This window comes from Calidris pugnax, unplaced genomic scaffold (assembly GCF_001431845.1).
Source record: "Calidris pugnax isolate Ruff unplaced genomic scaffold, ASM143184v1 scaffold171, whole genome shotgun sequence".
NCBI classification, from domain to species: Eukaryota; Metazoa; Chordata; class Aves; order Charadriiformes; family Scolopacidae; genus Calidris; species Calidris pugnax.
In genome coordinates, this window is record NW_015091064.1 from 6044057 (window position 1) to 6065508 (window position 21452).

General features: G+C 43.1%; 1 protein-coding gene across 1 annotated transcript; it reads left to right on the forward strand.

Annotated features, from left to right (window-relative positions):
- The first annotated feature begins 9 nt into the window (after positions 1-9).
- On the forward strand, positions 10-20571 carry TRIB2 (tribbles pseudokinase 2). The gene is made up of 3 exons (XM_014956879.1): positions 10-372; positions 4403-4695; positions 18206-20571. Exons 1-3 carry the CDS (start codon positions 103-105, stop codon positions 18672-18674), a joined length of 1032 nt encoding a protein of 343 aa, XP_014812365.1. The 5' UTR covers positions 10-102; the 3' UTR covers positions 18675-20571.
- The last annotated feature ends 881 nt before the right edge of the window (positions 20572-21452 follow it).

Here is a 21452-nt window from a genome sequence, read left to right on the forward strand (position 1 = left end):
CAACCCCCGCCACACAAAGGCAGCCGCAGCTGGACGGGCGAGGGACACCGCGCTCCACGCCAGGGCTCCGGTGCATCGTCTCGGCTGGTCTTCTCCATACTCATGAACATACAAAGGTCAACCCCTATCACGATAGCACGATATGGGAGACCGCGGAATAAAACCCAGGATTTTGAGGAGCTCTCGTCCATACGGTCCATCGAGCCAAGCCAGAGTTTTAGCCCGAATCTAGGCTCGCCGAGCCCGCCGGAGACCCCCAACTTGTCGCATTGCGTTTCTTGCATCGGGAAATACTTATTGTTGGAGCCTCTCGAGGGAGACCACGTTTTCCGAGCCGTACATCTGCACAGTGGCGAGGAGCTGGTTTGCAAGGTAATCCCTCTCCTCCTTCCTCTCCCCCCGGCTCAGCCCGATGCCGCGCGTTGGTTTCCCGTGTCGCAGGAGGGCCCGGCACGGTGCTGTAGCTCAATTATTAAACAGTTGAGAAACAAAAGGCGAGGAGAGGGGATTAAAGGCGCATCCTGTAACTTTTCCCTCTCTCTAGACAATGGCCACGTTATAGCGGTGGCCCGGAGCCAGTTCTGCCTCTTACCCGGGGGATATTGTTCTGGAAAGAGCCGTCCTTTTAAGTAGGTCTTAACGTGAGTTCAGATCAGGAGAAAGCCTCCTCATCTTCCCCACTCTCACTTTTCAAAATGGAGTAGGGAATCCCCAGCTAATTTTAAGGTGTCGGGACCTGCTGGCTTCCTCGATTTTTCCTGTCCCTTGTTCTGTGAGTTGGGGTACAGAAGGGGATGGAGAAGCAGACAGCGGGGTGGTGGTGGGGGGGGGAGATTGCCATCAGCTTTGTCTTTAAAGTGATTTTTTAAAAAAAGAAATCCACATCGCGTTAATCAGCCTGAGCTCCCTCACCGCGGAGGTTGTTTGCAAACAGCATCCTCCCCCATTGCACAACTGAGCAAGAATAAAACCTGCACACCTACGGTTTTTAGAAGAGCAGACAAAATAGCGATCCCACTCTTTGTAGCCTGCCTGCTTTTCTCTGCCTCCTCCCAATTTGTTCCCACTATCCAAAGGTGAGCTGTGGGAAAAAGAAACCCACATGCGTCTGTGGAGGGATGTTTTTCCTCTTTTCCGGTTGAGGGAATATTTTCCTTTGTTCCTAAATTGTAATTCTCATTGTCTGTGGTGACCCAGACGTATGCCCAGCAAACTGGGGCACTATCCAGTAGTAGTTTTTATAACTACGTAGCAAAATGCAACCTTGCAACGCACGCTGCAGTGTTTGTATTGTTCCCAAAATATGGAATTGTGCCATTTGGCTATCTTGGGCAAATTTCTGGTGTCGAACTAACTGTAAAACGGAAAAGTAGACATATTATAGTTTATTCGTATTCCAGGGATTAAATATAGCATTGCTGACTGTTTGAGACTTTCTCATACTTGATTCATGAGAAGTTATGGACTAGACTGTAGCAGGGAAGAGAAAATAATTGCTCCTGTTTGCTATTTGTAAAGATTGGAGTTCAGAGGGCAATTTAAATAGGCTGACTGATTGAGTTATAAAAGCTGATGTTAAGGCAACCTAGGACTTTGTGTGATTATTTAGGGGAAGAAAGGGCCCGTGACTTTGCAAAGGACTAATATTGCATGCAGAACTGAATGCTTTGTTACTAAACTGAAGCAGCACATGAGAATTTCCAGAATGAAAGCCCTGCTCGGCGCAGTAGTACAGGGCTGCACTCTAGGACATTGGCATCTTTTCATGAAACAAACAGATCCCACAAAGCTGCTGCTCTGCATGAAATTACAGGTGAACTTGCATAGCGAGTCGTAAAGCGGGGGCTAAGCTCTTCTTTGTTTCCTGTTTGGTTTGCTGGATTAAGGCACTGTTTTGATAACAGTATGAACAGCATAACTGCAGCTCACAAAGAGTGGACTCGAATATTATTTTTTTTTTCCTTCCCTTTAAGCTGTGTGGTTTTGAGCTGATCCTGACATTTGAATAGTATCAGTTTTTCCATATGTGTGAGGCACTACTTCTAGCTGTGCTCCAAAAATATGATCTTAGCCTGAATTGCTAGTTTGTGAATACACAGTTGTCAGTCCCGAACTCATCTTAATTTAATGCGTGCTTTAAAATGCCTGCAGTATCATGGCTACTATTTGTCAAGTAGCCTTCCGGCTAAGAGACCTGCTATCTGGTATCTTATTGAAGATGCTCTCAGAGATTGCTTGCAGAAACATTGGTTTGGATAACAGACACATACTGATGATTCTCAAGATTCATTTGGCTGCACCCACTGACTGTACAGATGCCGTTATTTGCTTCAAGGCTCTGTGGCATCCAAACAATGGTAACTTCTCACTTCCAATTCCCAGCAAGAACTAAATCAAACTGCAGCGTATTGGACGTTTGCTGAATCGAGGCCAGGGATCTTAAAAGCTGGGATACAAAGAAGCCCTTTATAAAAGGTATTCTAGACTGTAGCAGTATGATAGCGCTTCCCATCTCCCCCCTTTCAAACGTAGTGCTGGTACGTATCCAGACCTACTTATTGAACACAGCCTGAGAACCACAAAAACGTAACTCGTTTATATCAGCATAATCTGGTTAGGAGAGAATTCTGGAAAGGCTTCTTTTTCACATGAGGGTTTGAGCTACACAAATGTTCCTGCTTAAATTTTATTTTGCGGCAGCCGCTTTGTAGAAGGGCCATTCACTTACAATGTAGTAGTTAGGCGTTTTGAGATCCAAATGTCAATGAATTCTCCTCTGGAATGAATTACACACCAGGGATTTTAGCAACACCCCCTCCCCACCCAGGTTCTGCTTCCCTGGCGCCCTGTGTCACCAGAATGCCTCAGTGCTAATCTGCACCCTGTAAAATGTGTTGGATCTGTTTGGCAGTCTGCCTTTAAGGTTGTTTGTGCCTGTGCCCCAGAGTACAGCAGCACAGGTACGGGGTGGGGAGAAAGAGGTTTGTGAGGAGGGGGTGTCCCAGTTTCTTGGGGTTTGAGTTCTTTTCTGCGGAAGGAGTTTGTTAGGGCTGCGCTCTGAAGCGATAAATGAGCCAGGTTTTGAAGCCTCAGGTAAATTTTTATTGAACTGTATCTCTCTCACTCAGTTTGGAAAGCTTTTAAAGCTTCAGAGAAAGCAGGGAGATTTGGTTCTTGGAGAGGATACAAATACCCGCTACTGGAATACAGATACTAGAATACAAAGAGAAGAAAAACAGTTGCAGTTTAAACCATTTGGTTAGAGACCTATTCCAGTTCTTCGTTTTTATGTTCAGGTAGAATGACACACGACTACCTTAAATGCTTTTTGCCAAAGTAACAAAACACCCCAGAGTAAGTTACATATTAATAGAATTTTTATGTTGGTGGAAATGCTAATCCCTTGCTTTGCAGTACCTCTGGAGCAGGTATAATTAAAAATAAAAATCACTCCTATCAATACTTCGCTCGTAGTCTCTTTTAGCACACTGGCTTCTGTTATTCTCAATGAAGCCTTTCTTCTTCTAATGTGGGCATTTCTCAATTGACTCAAATACTGATTCATTCGTCATCACTAGATTATAGTAACTTTTTATATTTGGGTTTCCCAGCAGCCTTTTTAATTCTTCCAGCTCATTCATAAGATCAGTGATAACATACTTACTAGTAAAGGGACACTTTGCTTTTTAATGGAGCACTTGATTGAAATGCAGAGAGTTCGGGGTGGTTTTGTCTTTGCCTTTTGAAGGATGTTTGTCTGCACTCCAACAGGCAGGGCTATTTCCCTGGTTGTCCTGATCTTATAAACAGCCATTGTAAAACTGAGACTTTGAAAGTGAAAGTGACTTTGCTGTTTGTCAGACATGAAAGGAAGGCAGGAAGTAAATATGAATAGTGCTAGATGATATTTTAAATATGAAAATCCTTAAAGCTCTAATGGGTTAATAAAATCAAGAGAGAGAGGCATGTGGATCAGGGTGGATTTAATATGACAGCTACTCTCAATGCAGAGCTCTAGGCCATATTCTCTATGAGTTTATTTGGATGGAAAACAGAAGATAAACACATTTCCTTCTGAGTACTGCCCTCATACATTGCTAGCCCTCACAGTTTAATTCAGATTACATTCTAAATTTGATGGGCTATTAGCTAATGAAATGATTCTCGCTACAAGTTTTGAAGACTAGCCTTTCCTGTCAAGGTTGCGTGCATCTCCTGTGTGGGGTTGTGTAGTCTGCTTTGTCTTGTCCTCGGTGCTGTGAGATTGTGACATCCTGTTTACATCAGTGCAGCTTCAGCATAAATTGTACTTAGAGATGGTTCTGTTAACAGAATTAGATGTACCGTAACTCCACTGTCCTTCTTGTGGCTAACCCTGGCTTTACTGTCATTGTTCCTGCAGGTGTTTGATATTGGCTGCTACCAGGAGTTATTAGCACCATGTTTTTGTCTGCCTGCGCATAAAAATATCAACCAAATTACTGAAATAATTCTTGGGGAGACAAAAGCGTATGTGTTCTTTGAAAGGAGCTATGGGGACATGCATTCGTTTGTTCGTACCTGCAAGAAGCTTAAAGAAGAGGAGGCAGCCAAACTCTTCTATCAAATAGCCTCCGCTGTTGCACACTGCCATGATGGTGGACTGGTACTGCGAGATCTCAAGCTGCGAAAGTTTATTTTCAAGGACGAGGAAAGGTAAGAGTCTCCCTTACTTTTTACAGGTGGGGGTGCCTGAGGTCAGATAATCAGAGTTACAGGATGCTGTGCCCTTCATTGTCACCCTGCCATTCGTTTGTGGTACGCAAGGTGTTACACTTGGCTTTCCTCTGGAACCTGGTCATAGGGTGGATGTGCCATTTCACCTTCTGGCTTAGGCTTTGGAGTACAGTAAGTATAGAGTGCTGTTTGCATCCGTGATTGGCCTCTGCATCTCACACCAGAGCAGCACCCTCGTTTCTGAGGAGGGGACATCTCCTGGAGGAAGGCTCTGCATAGGTGTCTGGTGTAAAAGCTCCGTTATCCTAAGTGCTACTGATGTTAAAAGAGGAAAGGAGCAAAAGATCCAGTATGTTAAAGCGGGCTGGAGACTCGAATGGCTCATTCCAGTGAGGAAGCATGAAGAAGACAAACAGCCAAGCTGTAATTGCTGACATAGGTTGGAGGGAAGGGCCACCAGTGCTTTGAAGGGATGCTTTGAGGGACAGCTTCTTGCTTCCCATGCTGGAAGGGTCTGGAGGCTGCTTCTGAGAGTATTGCGTGGTCACTAATCATAGCAAGACTAAAACTGCCTTGCTGTGTGGGTGCATGGTTTTAGTATCAGAGCTGTTGTGGTACTTGGGGAACTACCGTTTTGTTTTGTTTCTAAAAATATCCTCCCCGCACACCCTTCTCTCTTAATAATGGGGTAGTAAATTATTTGGGGAAGGGGTATGGGAAGGCAGGAAAAGAAATAATGCCGGATGCTCTAGGTACATCTTTGAAGTGCTGTTCCTGCTGCTGACCCATAGCTGTACTGTTGAACCTCTGGAAACTTCATATCTCCTTCCTTGTGGTTACGAGTTTTCAGTATGTTACATCATGTATTTGCTTGCAACTTCCACATAAAGCACCTGAGCAATGAACGCTGTCAGATTCATGTCAGACTTTCACAGAGAGATTAAATTGAAAGATGACCATTATGGAAAAAAAAAGAAACTAAATGGGGACAAGAGCCTGCCTTTGTGCTTCTTTGTGCTTCCTTTCTTGTGCATGGTGGAGGATGGGGAGGTGTTTTTCCCTTTTAGTTAAATCCCATAAACTGCCTGAAAGCTTGTTCAAACTGTTGCAGAGTGAAATAGGTGTTCTAGAGAGCTTTGTTAAAAATAACTGGTGCATATCAATTCCATTTGGGGCTATGTGGGGAAGTTAAAAGCAAAGGCCAAGGCACATAAGTTTTCTACAGGCTCAGTAAGTCCATGCTTTGAGAATTAGAAAAAAACTAATACACAATTCAGTCACTAAAAAGAAGTTCCTGGCCTTAAAATGAAAATGACATGCATCTATCCTGTTGAAATACCCTCTACCTAAATTTTTCTGCAAGCTGGGTTTTGCAAAATAAACTTCTCCTTTTAATGTCTTTACAAACTGAAAAATAAAAGACATATTTTCACTTCTTAATTCAGTTCAGGCAGTTCTCTGTAAAGCAAATAGCTATTCTCTGTTTTTCTGTCACAGCCCAAATATATATGACTACCCTTTCCTCCTCTTGAAAGAAAAAAAGCCTAAAATGAAACTATCTTAATGTCCATTCAGAGAGAAACGCAAAGCAGATAGATGTAAACTGCACTTTCACAACTTTTACTTGGAGTTTAATAGTTAAACATCATTACAGCACATTTAATGCAGTTAAGAAGGAAATTTGTACAAAATAGTTGGGGGATTGTTTTCTGTTGTAGCGGATAATGTCCTAATGTTAAAATGGATTTTTTTTTTTTTTTTTTTTTTTAATAAGTGAGGTAACAAGTTGTATAAGACTGTACGCTCCTGAAGGAGTGTGCCTTTAAACATGTTCACTTAAGCAAATAAATACTTTTTGAATAGCAATTGCAAAGAAACAAAATATTTAAGAGAAGAGAGAGCCCTTTCCTTTCATGGAAAACTTCCATTTGCTTCCTAATAAGAAATAAGGAAATACTTTTCCAAGAATACCCCTTTTCTTGGCTGCAAAAAAGCTATGCTGCAAGCTCCAATGCCTCTCTCTCTCTAAAAATGAGTTTTTTTTTTTTTTTTTTTTTGTGGGGATGTATGTAAACTTGTGTGGTTTTGTATGAAGGAGGGGACTTGGCGAAGCCCTGGGGCTCACCCTGGCTTTCCGCTCTCGGCGACGGCAGCGTGAGCTCAGAGCAGGGCAGTGGGTGCAGACGTGGTGAATACTTTTGAACTCCTACCCTGCCGCTTACTAGGAACTGAATGCAACACGAGGCACAGGGCCAAGTCCTTTAGCCACCCAAGAAGAGTGGTGCGTACTATAATAGCAGTGTTTGCTTTTATGAATGTTTTTAAATGTAACTGGAGTCTGCAAAATCACGCAGTTACTCACTTTCGAACAGTGTCTTGTAATTATACAATAATTCACTTTAAAGGTCAAATGTGACTTGCTGGTTATTTTGAAGATAATCATAATGCGGTTTTCTTCTGGACATAATGTTGATTTGTAAGTAGAGAGGTATTGTAATCCTTTCTCTGCTAAATAAACAGAGATGAAATAGTGTGAGATAGAAATAGACCCGAACAGCGACTGTCTTTTTTCACATGCTCTGATCGTCAGGCTGTAATCGGTCATCACTTTCAATCTGCTGCTATATTTAGGCTGAAAAATCCTCCTGGTCCTTCCGGGTTCACGGAGGTGTCTGTGTGTTGCTCGCCCCCTTCGGAGCTCGCCTTTCCCTGGGGCTGCTGGTGCTGAGCACCTCTGCCTTTGTGAACCTGCCGTCGGCCCCGGTGCCTGGGCGACGGGTTCTGCACCATGTATAGCTCTTTGATACCCGTCATGAACCAAGGAGGGAGAAAAGAGGTGAAAAAGACGTTTTGAGAAACGTGGGTGAACTCCGCTGCTGCGCCTGGTCTGTTCTTCAGTGAAGCTCGTGCTCAGTGATTCTTTTCCTAAGTGTTTCTTCAAGTCTGTTTTTCTGCAGTTCACCTTTAGTACCTACTGCTTTGAAACTTTCTCTTTTTGAACACTCTCATGGCTTTTTTTTTGGTAGAAGAAAAGATGGGAAATCCAGCGTGCAGGCAACACATGAATGGAAAACTCGGTTCTTTTATTATTTTTTTTAAAAAGGTGCTTGTCTGCTCTTAGCTGAGAGCTGCCAGACTGGAGGAGCCAGAGAGAATGTGAAGGATATATGGAAGTAGTTCCACTCCTTTAAAAAAGAAAATCAATTAAAGCATTTCTTAGTACCTACTCCTTCCATTGATGCTAATGATAGAAAGTTCAATATGAAATCAGAGCTCCTGGAGTTTTGCGGACTGGTACATAAAGCATTGCAACTCTTTCCACCTCATTCCTGTTATCTAAATTACAACTGGAATTCGAGAAGATTCAGGCTCCTGATGTAGCAGCATCATGAGTGCTGTCTGCTCCTCCTGATGACACTGCTAAGAATGCATGTTATTTGGATGTTGCAAATAGCAGTGCCTTTTGATGTCTGTAATGAACTGGGAAGTAAGAAGGTAGAAAAAAGTGACACTGGAGGCCCGTAGTGCTGAGCGTTTTATAGGGGTTCTAATTTTACCGGTGACTTTCTCTTGATTTGCTATATCAAAGGTAGATTGTGATGACATGTTATACACATGCAGTAGTAAGATGTAAATGCATCAGCGCTTAAAATTAAATCCAAAATTTCACAGTGTGGAAATAAACAAAAACAATTTGTCTGTGTTTCAAGGTACTTCATAGCTTCTTTTTGTCCTGAACTGCAGAAATTTAGAAGAGATGGTAAATTGCATTCCATGAAAATGGTACATGCTGTTGCCAAGCACCTTGGATCTTCTATGGTGCTTTTTTTTGTTTTGTATAAAAGAAGTTTGTGGGGGTTGTGTTTTGGGGAGGAGGTGTGTCTGTGGTTCCGTTTGCAAACTATAGGTGAAATAGCCAGTCTTGTAGTATTGAAATTTCAGAGTTAAGCTCCTTAAACCTGCAGCTGGTCTTGATGAAGCAGGACTTCTAAGACATTACAGCATGGCTGGAAATGTTTTGTAAGACTGGGTTAGCAAGCAGCAGCACATCCATTAAATGAGGGCAGTGATTTTCAGAGCACTGAAAATACAGAAAACAACACTGACTTGGGTCTTGTTGGACTTTCTAAAGCACCTATAAGATTCTTGAATGTTTTAAAAATTAGGTCCTAAAACTTCTAAATAAAATTTGAATCCAAAACAGTAGAGATGAGCTAAGATAAAACATGTGGGTTTGTTTTTTCTCTGCTTCCATGCATGCTGGTTGCTTTTTCTTGTCCTGGATACTAAGCCAGGTCAACGTTGATGTTTGTGGGACTCTGGCTTTTGATTATTTTTGCTGTGTTTATGTCATGGTATTTACAGTTTTCCTTGTACAGCCTGTCCTCGTAGTAGGCCCTTGGGCAGAGAGTGACTGTGCCCTTCTCCTAGCTGGTGTCCCATAATGATGTTGCAGAATGGGTAGGTCGTTTTAGGTTGTGCTAAAAATAGCACTCTACACTGTGTCTCGCTAATAAAGTAGTTCATCAGTCTGATACATAGCAGATGCTTTGAGAAAGAGCCACCTCAAAGATCTCAGAATTAAATGAAGCATTTCTGTGTTGGTTGTTCCAATGGTTTTCTTAATACAAGAACATTTCTGCTGTCAAGGAATTACTAATTTCTTTAGTGCATTTTTAAGCCTTTAATTATATTAAAATATTAGCTGTCGTAATATTTGAAGCTTAAAGACCTTGTACATTCATCATACTTGTTGAAGGAAAAATTAAAATAATTTTGGTATTTAGATATTGTAATTTTCCTGTATTCTTTGAGTAAATATGAGAAATGGTAGGCAGGTGGGATTCAATAAAAATAAATAGAATTTGACACTTTTTGCTTTGTGCCAGAGGAATGCAGCCAGTACAATACACTAATTTAGAAAGCCTGTGTTAGCATAACATATTTATTTGGTGTTCTTAGAATGTGGGGTTTTTTGTTTCTCTTTTTCCTCTAGAATTTCTCAGCTTTGAGTGGATGATGCTTTAAGATAACCTAGTTATGCTGTTTGCAATCCTAGTGATACAAACCTGATCCCATGAAAAAATACCGAATGCATATACTGACCTTTTTCCAAGTAGACATTTCATTTTCTTATAGTTAGTACTAAGTTTCCTCCCCAGCATTTCTCAAATTGTAATGTGATCAAATGCTTTTTCCCCGTGGTGGCAGAACTTGCTGTTTTACTGTACGATTCAGTAGAGCACAGGTAAGTTAATGCTTTCCCTAAGCTGGAGAAAGACTTAAGGACTTTAAGTGAAAGAAAATTAAACAGAAGTGCTCTTTAAACACCAAAAGATTTAGAAGTATAACCAGTCTCCATCTGTTTTGTCATTTAAGCATTTCACATTACCCAGAATGGGGCCACAGGACCAGAGAATCATAGGTCAGATATCAGCCCAGAAATTACTGTTATTTTGTATCTTCCTAGAATATGGGGAGGAGGGCGAATTTCTGCCCAGGCAGCAGATCTCTGCTGTCAAACTCCGGAGAGAGGATGAAGTGGTTGCACAACTGTTTTCTGCAGAAGGGTTCGTGCTGCTGTTTGCCTTCATGTGGTTTGGTTACTAAGCCTCTGTTTTCTCCTGGCGTTCCTGGGAGCACCGCACTTTGGATTTGTTGGGTATGCGGCACCCTTCCCAGTGGGGTGCGGGAGGCTATCTGTAGATGTCCATCATCACACCAGCCCTGTGAGGTGCTTAAATCTCCCGAGGGCATAGATAGTCATAGAGGTTAAGTGCTGTGCCTAAGGTCATAAATGAAAGCAAAACCCAGGGCAAAGTTGGCTGTTGACTGGCCCCAGTGAGGATGGGAGCTCCAATAGACCTTGAGTCAGCTCAAGGCCCTTCAGCAAGATCATGAGTGGTGAGAAGCTTTGCTGTAGAACCCAGCTCTGGAGTTTGCAGCAGGTTTTGCCCTTGGACTGTGCTATATTTAGATACTTGGCTCATATTTGGACATGTGTCTTTTCTTCTTCACACTTCTTTCAGTCTTGCCCCATTGCAGTCTCCTGCACTAGCTCTGCTGTTGGGTGGTATGGAGGTGTAACCCTGTGCCATGCTTGGAGCAGGAGGAAAGCCCTTTAGGTTTGGCTGGACTGCTGCAGGTTGTTCCATGTCCTGTCCAGCTAACCTGGCCACGCTGTGTGACTTCATGGGGTGCTTCTGGCTGAACGCTGTGTTACATGTTGGCTGTAATGCCAGATGTGGTTGGTTTGGTTGGGTGCCTGTCACAAGATGCCCGTCATGGTAGTGATCTCTCTGATGATGGGTGCTTTGCAGCCACTAAAAGCAGGTATCTCTTGAGACATCGTGCATTAAGAGTTCCATAGCAGGCAGGTGGTTGTTTTGAAGACTTGAAAAGCTCTGTCATAGGCTCAGTGCAAAATACTCCATGTTGGCTTTTGAGCAGAACCTGAGGATATCTGTGGGCATCTCTGCTGGGGGTGAGGAGGGGAGGCAGGAAACCCCAGCTAGGGGCAGCTGCAGTGGACTGTCACAGTGAAATTCTTCTGCTGTTTTGTCTTCTAATTGTCCTTATCACACTCTGAGATTACTTCAGGCTTGGGAGAGGAAAGGCGGAGATTGTAAACAGGAGCCAACCTGGGGCTTATTTAGTCTTAAGCACCTGCTTCTTGGTAGATGTATATTGCTTGGAGACAGGTTTTACAGTCTCTTAAGCAAAAGGTTTCCAGCGGGGTTGTGAAAGAATGGGCCTGTTTTGTCTTAGAGGTGCTGAGCACCCAGTGCAGCCTCAGAAAGTGTAGGGTTTGTTGTTTTTTTTTGCAACGTGCTGTTATGTTAACAAAAGATGACTTTGGTCTCCTTTCCCTGTGGCGCTTCACCATGCGTTGTATGAAAAGACCTAGAAAAGATGGTGAAGGCAGCATACTGTTGACAGCAGAGCCTTTTAAAACTCTGACCTTCAATGTGATCTGAGAAGATAAACGTGAGGTGAAATAGATGCTTATCAAATAATGGACTCCTTGCAGCACTGCAGCCGAGCCCCTCCATGGAAGGGTCTGCATTGGGTTTCAGAGCCAGCACCCCAACACGTGCATCCCTACTGACCTACCTACTTTTTGGGGAACTAAGTATATATGGCATATGGGACTGGCTGTTCCCAGCCAGACCTATTTGAGTGTTGTAAAGCTGAGGTCTTTGGGGCCCCAGCCTTTCCTGGAGGTGTGTGAGGAGATGGTCTCGGAGCATTTTTTTACATTGAAGCCTGTAGAGGAAAAGCCGGCTTCAAACAAGTTAAAAGCCCTAAGTTGCTGGGTCCTGAGGGAGCGGGACAGGGCTGAGCGTGCTGGTAGCATCCCTTCAGAGGAAGGGTGGAGGATATGTAATTTTTAGAGGCTTCCTCATTCTGCGGAAGTACCAGTGAAGGAATCTTCCCTTAGGAACAAGGTTCATCCTGTAAAGCCGTACTGTCTGCAAGTCCCAGTTGTCTTTCGAAACATATCCTTGAGCCTGTTTCATTATGCAAGAGACTGTTTGTCTGACAGCCTTTGTGCAGGTTTTGGGTTGTGTTGGTTTTTTTTTCCCCCTGAAGTTGCGTAGGATGTTGTGCGGTGAACTCCCAGGCTGTGTGCTGTTACGCACTGGAAGGGATCTTGCGGTGAAAGGAGCAGGATTTAAATTGATGGCATAACATTTCCCCTCTGATCCCGCCTGCCTTGCCGCCCCCGGAGGAGATGGGGTAGTTCTGAGTTCAGAACCAGCCTTTGCACCGAGCTGCAAATCATCTGCGCGGGGTTTCGTTAGCCGCCTTCCCCGTCTCGCTCCCTCTGTGACGGCAGCCTGCTTCTGCATTATTTAGGAGAGATTTCCTTCATTAAAAAAAAAAATCAATTAGCAAAAGATAACTGTTTCCAATGTTGAGCTTCCCTTTTTTTTTTCTTTTTTTTTTTTTTCCCCCCCCTTGTGACTCTAATGGCATGATTGCATTCATGCTCATCTCATCTTTACGATGGGGTGCTAGCAACTGACCTTGATTAAATGACCTGTAAATTATTGGCCACACAGGAACAATCCGTGATCTACTGGGCATTTGATGGCTTGAGTGCCTCTACCTAGGGAAGGGCTTTCCTGGCCTCAGTCAGAGTAATGTTGAAATATGAGGTAGGATTGCTTGGGTGCCTTCATTTTTTTTATGTGCGAGTTAATTTAGGGGTAATATTGTGAGGCACCTCTTCCCTTTAGAAGTTGCCATTTTATATTTACCTGCAGTCATATTAATAAAGCAGTAATTCAGATGGCCATGACGGTTGTTTCCCGATTTCTGGAGGCATGAGGCTGCTATATAGAAACTGTAAATTTGGATCATCTAATTTTGACCCAGCCTCAATAGCAAGCGGATGATGTACCTGGAGTGTCTGAAGCAGGATGGCTCCTTCTGTCTGCTCCCCAAGCAGCTGATCAGGTTGTCATCTGGGGAACGATGCTGGACTGAAATTGTGGGTCTGGTCTGCAGTTAAGTGTTCCCCAAATGGTAACAGTGGCTGAGCTGTGGTTCAGGTGTTATTTCCCATACAGATGGCTTTGGGGGCAAACTAGAAGCAACTGCTTTCATTGATTCAGGCATGGACTCCTTTACTACTGACTGTTCACTGCAGTAGAGATATTTTCCTCTGAAAGACTCAGACTTGCAGTCACTGTTTCTGCTTTAAATGTTCCAGTTTGGGTTTGTTGTTTTTTTTTTCCTCCTTATGAGCTTAGAGCCCTCTGAATAATTCCACTGATTTTGGTATGGAAATTGTGTTTGCTTTTGGAGAGCGAGTGTGAATGCCGGGTTCTTACAGCCCTGGCTTCGGTGTCAGAAGGCAGGATAGTAGTTTGCCAGTAGCCCCTCGGCTCCGCAGGGAGGAATAATGCGAATCACTAGGAAAAAAGTGGAGGGTGGGCAGCAAAACCGTCTGCCAGCGATGGGTGCTAACTCAGGAGGTTGCATTGAAGAATCTTCTGGAAGACATTTAATTGATTAGGTTTTGTTACATTGCTGAAGAGCAAAGTCTGAATGCAGTCAAGTAATGAATGGCATATTGATAAGAAATTCAGAGTGGTATTGTTTTTCATGGGTTTCCCTGACGGTTTCTATGGGGACAAAGACGCATTTCCCGTCTGAGTGCTGCTGCTGCCCTCTGATTGCACTTCTGTGGTTTCATTCACCAGTAATGGGAAAGCATTCATAGGCAGAATAGCTTCCCCTTTTTAAATAGCCATGATTCAGGGTTGTATTTTTTTTTTTAATGCATTAGACTAATGCAGTGTTTTATCAATGATCTGATAGATGCATAATGCTCTTTTTCCATGTCCTTATTCAGGGTCTGCATTAAAACTTGAAATTATGTACTGTAATTACGTAAGCCTTAACAAAAGTCTTTGTTGCCCTACAGTATGTCTACAAAGTGATTCTCATCCGGCTTTGGCAGTAGCTTACATTTGAACTTCAGGGATTAATTTTGTTGCAACCATTTGAATGGTTGAACTCGAATGCTGAGGCTTTTGGAAAACTTTTTCTCCTGTGGGGGTCCTTCAGTTGACTGATGCGAGTTAATTATTTAGAGAATGAAAGGTTTTTAGGAATGTGACTCTTTTTTTTTTTTTTTTTTAAAAAGATAATTATTGTTGTTTGTCCTTTTTCTGCTTTGTAATGGGAGACACTTCAAAGCTGATTGTGATTTCACATTTTCAGTGTTTGGTTTTGAGTCAGTCCCTTGTTTGCCAAGTGCCGAATTTAGGGTTGTCCGGCTACTCTGCAATTGGATGCACTCCCCACCCTTTGCTGTAGAGGTTCTGTATTCTCAGAAGCTGTTTGCAGTTCTGAGGGGCTGTTTGTTGTTGTTGGCTTTTATTCTTTTTCCTGGATATTTGATTTCAAGGCTTCCTCTGAGAGTGTGTGTGGGAGAGAGAGATTGCATCTCATCCAGGGTGTCTCTGCATTTTGCTGTATTTAGACTCCCCTCTTTCCCAGTTCCCTCCACCACCACCCCCCCAAAAAAAAAAGTCTCTGGCTTGCAGAAAACAGAGCTCTTTTAGGCAATGCTTGAAATGTGGAGGAAGAGAAGGCCAGCCAGAGCTGTCAGCTCTTTCTTGCAGAGATGGGGTGCTGTGCACTGGGGAATAGCAGCTCCTGAGCCAGGCTGCTCCTTTTTTGATTCCCTGAAAAACCGTGAAATGACTGTAAAAAGGGGAGGGAGACTTGACGTTTACACCCGTGTCTGTAGCCTGATTACAGATTGTATTCTGAGGTAGGGAAACCCATCCCTTGGTGGTGCAAACAGGCTGGAGTGGGTCTCCCAGCCCTGGTGCTGGCTGTGGCAGGGGGCCTTGGGCGAGGATGGAAAACCTGCCTTGTCACCTTCTGCAAAGACACTCAGCTCTTGCAAAGGGAAGTGGGAATATTCAGGTTGCTTCTGGTGGTAACTGGGAGGGAGCAGAAAGTCACGCTGAGGCCGTGTACCTGGCAGTACGTGCTGGAGAGAAGCGTGTACTGGTGTGGAGTGGTGTGCCCAGTGCCGTACCAGCACCGCCTGGTTGAGGAGGAGCCATTTCACCATTCGTACCTCGTACACGAGGGTGTTACTGGTTGAGGGCTTGGAGGCTGGCGGGGAGGGAGGAGGAAGAGGAGGACTGAAGGTTGTGGTTTTGTTGAATTTGGGACCTTTTGTTTCCTCCGAGCCTGTCAACTCAGCCGGATGAAAAACCTGGTTGGAGTGTTTGCTTCATTTGGCCACGGCTGATGGAGGAGCAGGCAGATAAGGGCCAGCTGTTGTTCCATTTGCTTGCTTAAACAAAACCCACCGTGGCACGCGTGGATGGCTGCAGGCTGCAGCACCTTGCAAGAAAAGCAAGGCAGGGATATGGCTTTCATATGCTGCTTCTGTTTCATTTTCAAGAAATTATTTCTCCTGTTGGAGAAGGAGGTTAAGGTTTTTTGACACACCTTGCAGTCTGTTCTTTACGGTTTTGAACCGCATCCATTGCTGTATTGCTGTAGAAAATAAGAGATTAGGGAATCCCAAATATTTTCTGTAATATAAAAGCATCTCCATGAACTGTTTCTCTAAATTCTTTGGCAACTCTCAGAAATGTAAAATAGGATGGGAGATTAAGCAGCATTTCCCTGTGCTGTTGACACTGGGATGGCAGGGGAGCGTGTGTGTGGGGTGAATTTCCTCCTGTAAGTTGTTTATAAGTAGCGTGCTCTGCCCTGCTCCCCGTGTGTGTTCTGCTCCTGTTAGCAGGAGTCAGTCCGTGCTTTCCTGTCTGGCAGTTCAGTGACTTAATGCACGTTTGAGTAGTTGGCCTCACCGTTTTATGGCTGCGTGTAATTTTCTATGGAAAAACTGAGGTGGGCGATGCAAATGGAACCTCAACTCGTGTCCCTGCCTCCCCTTTCATTTCCTCCTCTCTGTTCTCTGCCATCCTTTCTCTGGGCGTTTCTCCTCTCTGTTCTTCCTGTGCTGTGCAGGTGCAGGAACATAGTAAAGCTGAGCGTCGTGACAGGACTCTTCTCCAGTCACTCTCCGGTTTTGGACCCTCTGAGCTGTGTATGGAGGGAAATTGCTATGGCCACGATAATTGTAGTTAAGTTTCTCCTTGCAGCCAGCTTCTTGTGTGAGGTATCAGTGCTGTAAAGTATTGTTTGAGTGCTAATGAGGGGGTTGTCCATCAGCAGGAGAAGTGCAGTTAGGCTGGCAATGGGTAATTAAAAAGGAAGCAGGTGTGTTGCGCAAACCCCATCAGCATCCGCACTGGAGGAGAAAACAGTGGCCTGTTTGAGGAGGGAAGGAGCTGTCTTGGCACGCTCTGCTTGGGAGCCAGGTATTCTACATTCTGTGTTTATGACTTCCTGATTCAAGGCACGTTGCCAAAGGAGCTTTCACCTCTGCTAGTAAATGTCTCTAGCTGTTGAAAAGGTCCAAGTGTCACTATGAGAGTTTATGGCACGGTTGCCTCTGGAGTACTCCATGGAGTAAAATGCTCTTCTGTTGGTTCAAAGAAGATAGTGCTGAGCTGCCCTGGAACCAAGTCTAAACCAAAGCTGGCCCAGCTGTCTTTTGCAACTCAAGCCCGAGCAATGTTGTCTTCAGAAAACATTTAGGAAACAGGGCTCTCCTTGTCTGTTTTAATGCCTGTTAAATGATGTGCTTTAGCGAAGAGATGGGAGTTCTGCTTTCTGGGATGAAACTCAGTCCCTGCCTGTGGATGTCTGCGGTGTGGGAACGTGGCCATGACACACGGCTAAGAGTGATCATACAGATGGGTGAGGTTGAGGGACGAGGACAGTAATACCCAAAGCTGAGTTATGATCCCGAGTTGTTGAAAAGAAAACCTGCACTACTGCAAGGTCACTCTTCCATCCAGATGCACTGGACAAGTCCCGTTGCCTTGTACTGATATCTGCTCTCAAAGCCAACCATTGCTGGCAAACAGTCTAAAGGGTAATTGGTAATCCTTTTGGATGCCTTTAACAGGGACGGATTTTTAAATATAGTTACAGACGCTAGCAGTGAGAATTAAAAGGAAAGAAAGGTTATATTCATCTAGTGCTATGACAAGCAAGTTTGGCATATTTTTTTTCTGCTTCTTTGTGATACCCATAAGGGAAGAAAATTCTCTTGCAGAGATAATTACTGCGGCACAATGACAAATTCACAGTGCTTTGCAGGCAGAAGGAGTTTGCAATCTAGATAAGGCGTCCCTGTCATCTCTCTGCAAGCCCTTTGCTAGCCTTTCTGTTTGTTCCAACGTGAGAAGCTCCACTGGTTTGGCGGGGTAGATAAGCTTGCTCTTAATCTTGGCATTCAGCTCACCTGATTCCCTTTGCCCAAGGGTCTGTTCAGGAAGACTGAAATCTGTTAAAACTTTCTCTTCCTTAACGCTGGCTTAAAGAAAAATGTTGGTTGGTGAGAGGGATCGTTTAGGGTCAGAGTGACAATTTTATTCCTGTTGAAACTTGTGGAATTACAGGTGCAAGTAACTGTTCACCAGTGTGGCAAAAATAACCTTGTCTAGTTAGGACTGGACTTGTATTAGCCATGTGTCCTATACAGATACATTAGAGTGCAGCCGACAGAAATAATCTTGGGGCTTATGTCTCTGTTTGGATATCATGTCTACATAAAATTTACCAAAAGCACAAATATGGCAATTACTTTCATCTTTTTAAGACCTTACTAATGGTTTTAGTGGATCTAACTGTGAACTTGTAGCTGTGTGTGTGGCAATATTCCCTATAAGTCTCTAAATCTCCAAGTGGTATAGAGGAAACAGTATCAACTAGCTGTAGGAAGTGCTGTGAGTGGGATTTTAAACTGATGCACTTCCGTGGTTGTTGAATTTTGTAGAGTATTACTGTCATAACCATGCAGTTGTAGCAGCCCGGAATTTGTGTTTTGATGTTTGCTTACCTTGATGGCTTTGTGTTTTTTTTTTCCCCGCAGGACTAGAGTGAAATTGGAAAGCCTAGAAGATGCTTATATTTTAAGAGGAAATGATGACTCTCTTTCTGATAAGCATGGATGCCCAGCCTATGTGAGTCCAGAGATCTTGAACACAAATGGCAGCTACTCTGGCAAAGCAGCGGACGTATGGAGTCTAGGTGTCATGCTTTATACCATGCTAGTTGGACGCTATCCTTTCCATGACATTGAGCCTAGTTCCCTCTTCAGCAAGATCCGTCGTGGGCAGTTTAACATTCCAGAAACTCTATCCCCCAAGGCAAAATGCCTCATACGTAGCATACTGCGTCGGGAGCCATCGGAAAGGCTGACTTCACAGGAAATTCTGGACCATCCATGGTTTTCTACAGATTTTAATGTATCGAATTCAGGATATGGTGCTAAGGAAGTATCAGATCAGCTGGTGCCTGATGTCAACATGGAAGAAGACTTGGACCCATTCTTTAACTGAGCACAAAGACTGGTGTTCAGAAGGTACACAACCTGGAGATGGACACATGAAGGAGCCCTTCCTGACCGTGTTAAATCACATCCTGCATCAGCCTAGCTTGGTAGCAAAAGACACTCAGAGGTCCTCGGATTGAGAAGGAACCTCCACAAGGAGCTAATATTACAAATGTAGCATGGGGACAGATTGGGGGGGCGGGGGGAGCTTGCTATCAGGTTAGATTGATTTGGAGGAGAAAAGGCAGCATGGAGCAATTGTAGCTTCTCACCTTTTTGGAGCCAAGGAGACTGCACATGCCAATTCTGGTGCAGCTGTATCACTCCTGTTTCTGTTCCATTAAAAATAGTGATAACTCACGACAAATAGAAACTTTTTTGCCTCAGCTCACATCTTGGCATCGCACTGTTAGATATTTAACTTCAGCCATTATTCAGGGAAAGTACAATTGGCTAACATTTTTTTTAATCGGATGTCTAATAATTAATGGGATTAATTTAAGAAAAAAATTAGGTGCACAAAGACGGACATGAAAAGTGGGTGCTAAAAACAAACAAAATTTCAGTTCATGTCTCTTGATAGCTATTTTCAACTCATTTCTTCTAAATAAACTACTTAATATTCTTGTCAGGAAATGACATTTTAATGCTTTGTTCCCTTAAGGGGAAGTAACTGTCATTTAACAAGCTGTTCTGTTTTGTGTCAAATGGTTTGTTGCAGGAAGCTATTATAACTCGAACTTCCAGATGCATTACTGCTATAATAGGGGAAAAAAAAAATAAAAAGAAGAAAACTATATAATTTTTTTTTTAAAGATAAGAGATACTGGCTTCCATATCTGCCATGCTGCACGTATATGACTAGAGAGGGCAGAAAGCCCTTAGTCGTGTCTTTATCTGAGAACCGATCTCTCTTCTTTAACTGACTGGCCCATGTGTAAATAGAGGGCTCTTTATTATTGAAGAAGAGTATTGTAGGGTTTTTTTCTTTGAATTCCTCTCAACTTGGGAAAAGAATTGTTTGGGTTTGATTTTTGTTTATGTCCAGAATAAGAAATAAGAGGGTATTAATAAGCTGAACATTTATATTACAGATATTCCTCTTGAAACATACACAGTAATATGCACCTTTTGTATTGTCAAGACTTATTCTATTTATTGAAGAAAATGTCACAGTAGTGATGTATTAAGCCAGTACTTCAATTACGGGTTGACTTGGGATGACATGTTACATGCTGTAGTTAACACACTTCTTTTCTGTTCAGGTATTTCTGTCCCTAAATAACTTTTTATTTAGCTTTTTTTTTTTTTTTTCTAGATAGCTTTATTTGATTTAGACTGGCAAATGTTTTTATTACTGCTTTTATATTGCTGTATGATATTGAAATCTCTTGGCATAAATATTTGTGTTTCCAGTACCTCAGTTGTTCTGATATTACTGCCTGTATACGTTTTGTGAAGTGGTCATGTTTTTTGGGTAGGTACATGTGGACTCTGTAGTATGTAAATGTTACTTGAATTTGTGCTTAATTATAGTATGTGGCATGTGCGTACAGCTACTTGGCATTTGACGTATGGATGCTATTTGCCTGCCTTGCAGGAAAGTTATGGTCCCACTCTCAAGAGGATGTTTCACAGTTCTTTATCAAGAGACAAAGCTAGCTGCAGCTGACCTGCCTTGGTTCTATTTTGGTAACTAAGAATATAAAGGAGTAATGTTTTTACACTCTGAAGATGGTGCTGTGTCAAGAAGGACTTTTTTTTATTTTATAAGTACCTTATAGGAGGAAAGATTGGTGATGTGCATGGTGGGGTTTTACTGCCTCTGGTGCTTTGTCATGTATTTGGTTTAATGTTTTTGTCCTAATCTCTTCAATAAATAAAATTGTGCATATTTAACTAAACTTCAGTGGTGAACAATGTTCTTACTGAGTGTCTGAGGTGCTGCAGGAGTTTGCCCCGTTAGGATCATTTAGCTGGTATTTTTGTGCTGCTAACAAGCTCTTGCCAGACCTGTGAGCTGAGAAGGCTTAGCACTTACATTTACAAGGTAACGCTGTAAGCCTTTTCATCAGAACTTTTACCTTTGGCTATGAATGAAACTGGCTTTTATTTTCTTTTGGCTTGTCCCTACCACTTATCAAGCCCCTTTGCCTTTTTTCAAGTAGGGTATTGAAATGCAGTAAGAACTATTTCTTTTGGTGATGGGAGGCTCTTTGGCTGATGAAGAAGAGGTACCAAAATGGAGCAAGCTGGCACATGCACTTTCCAAAATCCGAGAGTTGTGCATCTTGTTCTTGCCCCTCAATTCCAAAAAGGATGGATCTGAGCATCTCCTAATTTACTGTCTTTTATTTAAGACTGGATAGTGTTTCTCCCAGTCATCTTGGATAATAGTAGATGCACATAGTGAGATCACGTAGGTGTATGGGGAGTAATAAGGTGCTTTGTGAACATGGGGCAGGACAGATGAATCCTGGTCCATTAAGAAAAGGCCATTTGAAGGGGGCTTTGATTTCAATCAGGATGCAGTCTGGTTTTAGCAGTTCTGTTGTTTGAAAGAGCTGTAGGTAGCCAATGATCACCCCTAAAGAAGCATCCCTCTGGTCTGAACCCCTCCACTTCAAAATAAGAGTATTGCACCGAAACTGCTGGCAGAGGGGTTGCTGTCAGGCTGGCTAACTGTGCTACATGATTTCATCCGTGTGTTGAATATTTCAGTTGGTAGGTTGAGAATTAAAATTGTTGATTGTAGCACCAACCAGAAATGTTATTAACGTGTAGA

Coding starts and splice junctions, on each gene's coding strand:
- TRIB2 (XM_014956879.1), top strand. CDS start 103: ATGAACATACAAAGGTCAACCCCTATCACGATAGCACGATATGGGAGA. Junction 373..4,402: donor GCGAGGAGCTGGTTTGCAAG/GTAATCCCTCTC, acceptor TTGTTCCTGCAG/GTGTTTGATATTGGCTGCTA. Junction 4,696..18,205: donor ATTTTCAAGGACGAGGAAAG/GTAAGAGTCTCC, acceptor TTTTCCCCGCAG/GACTAGAGTGAAATTGGAAA.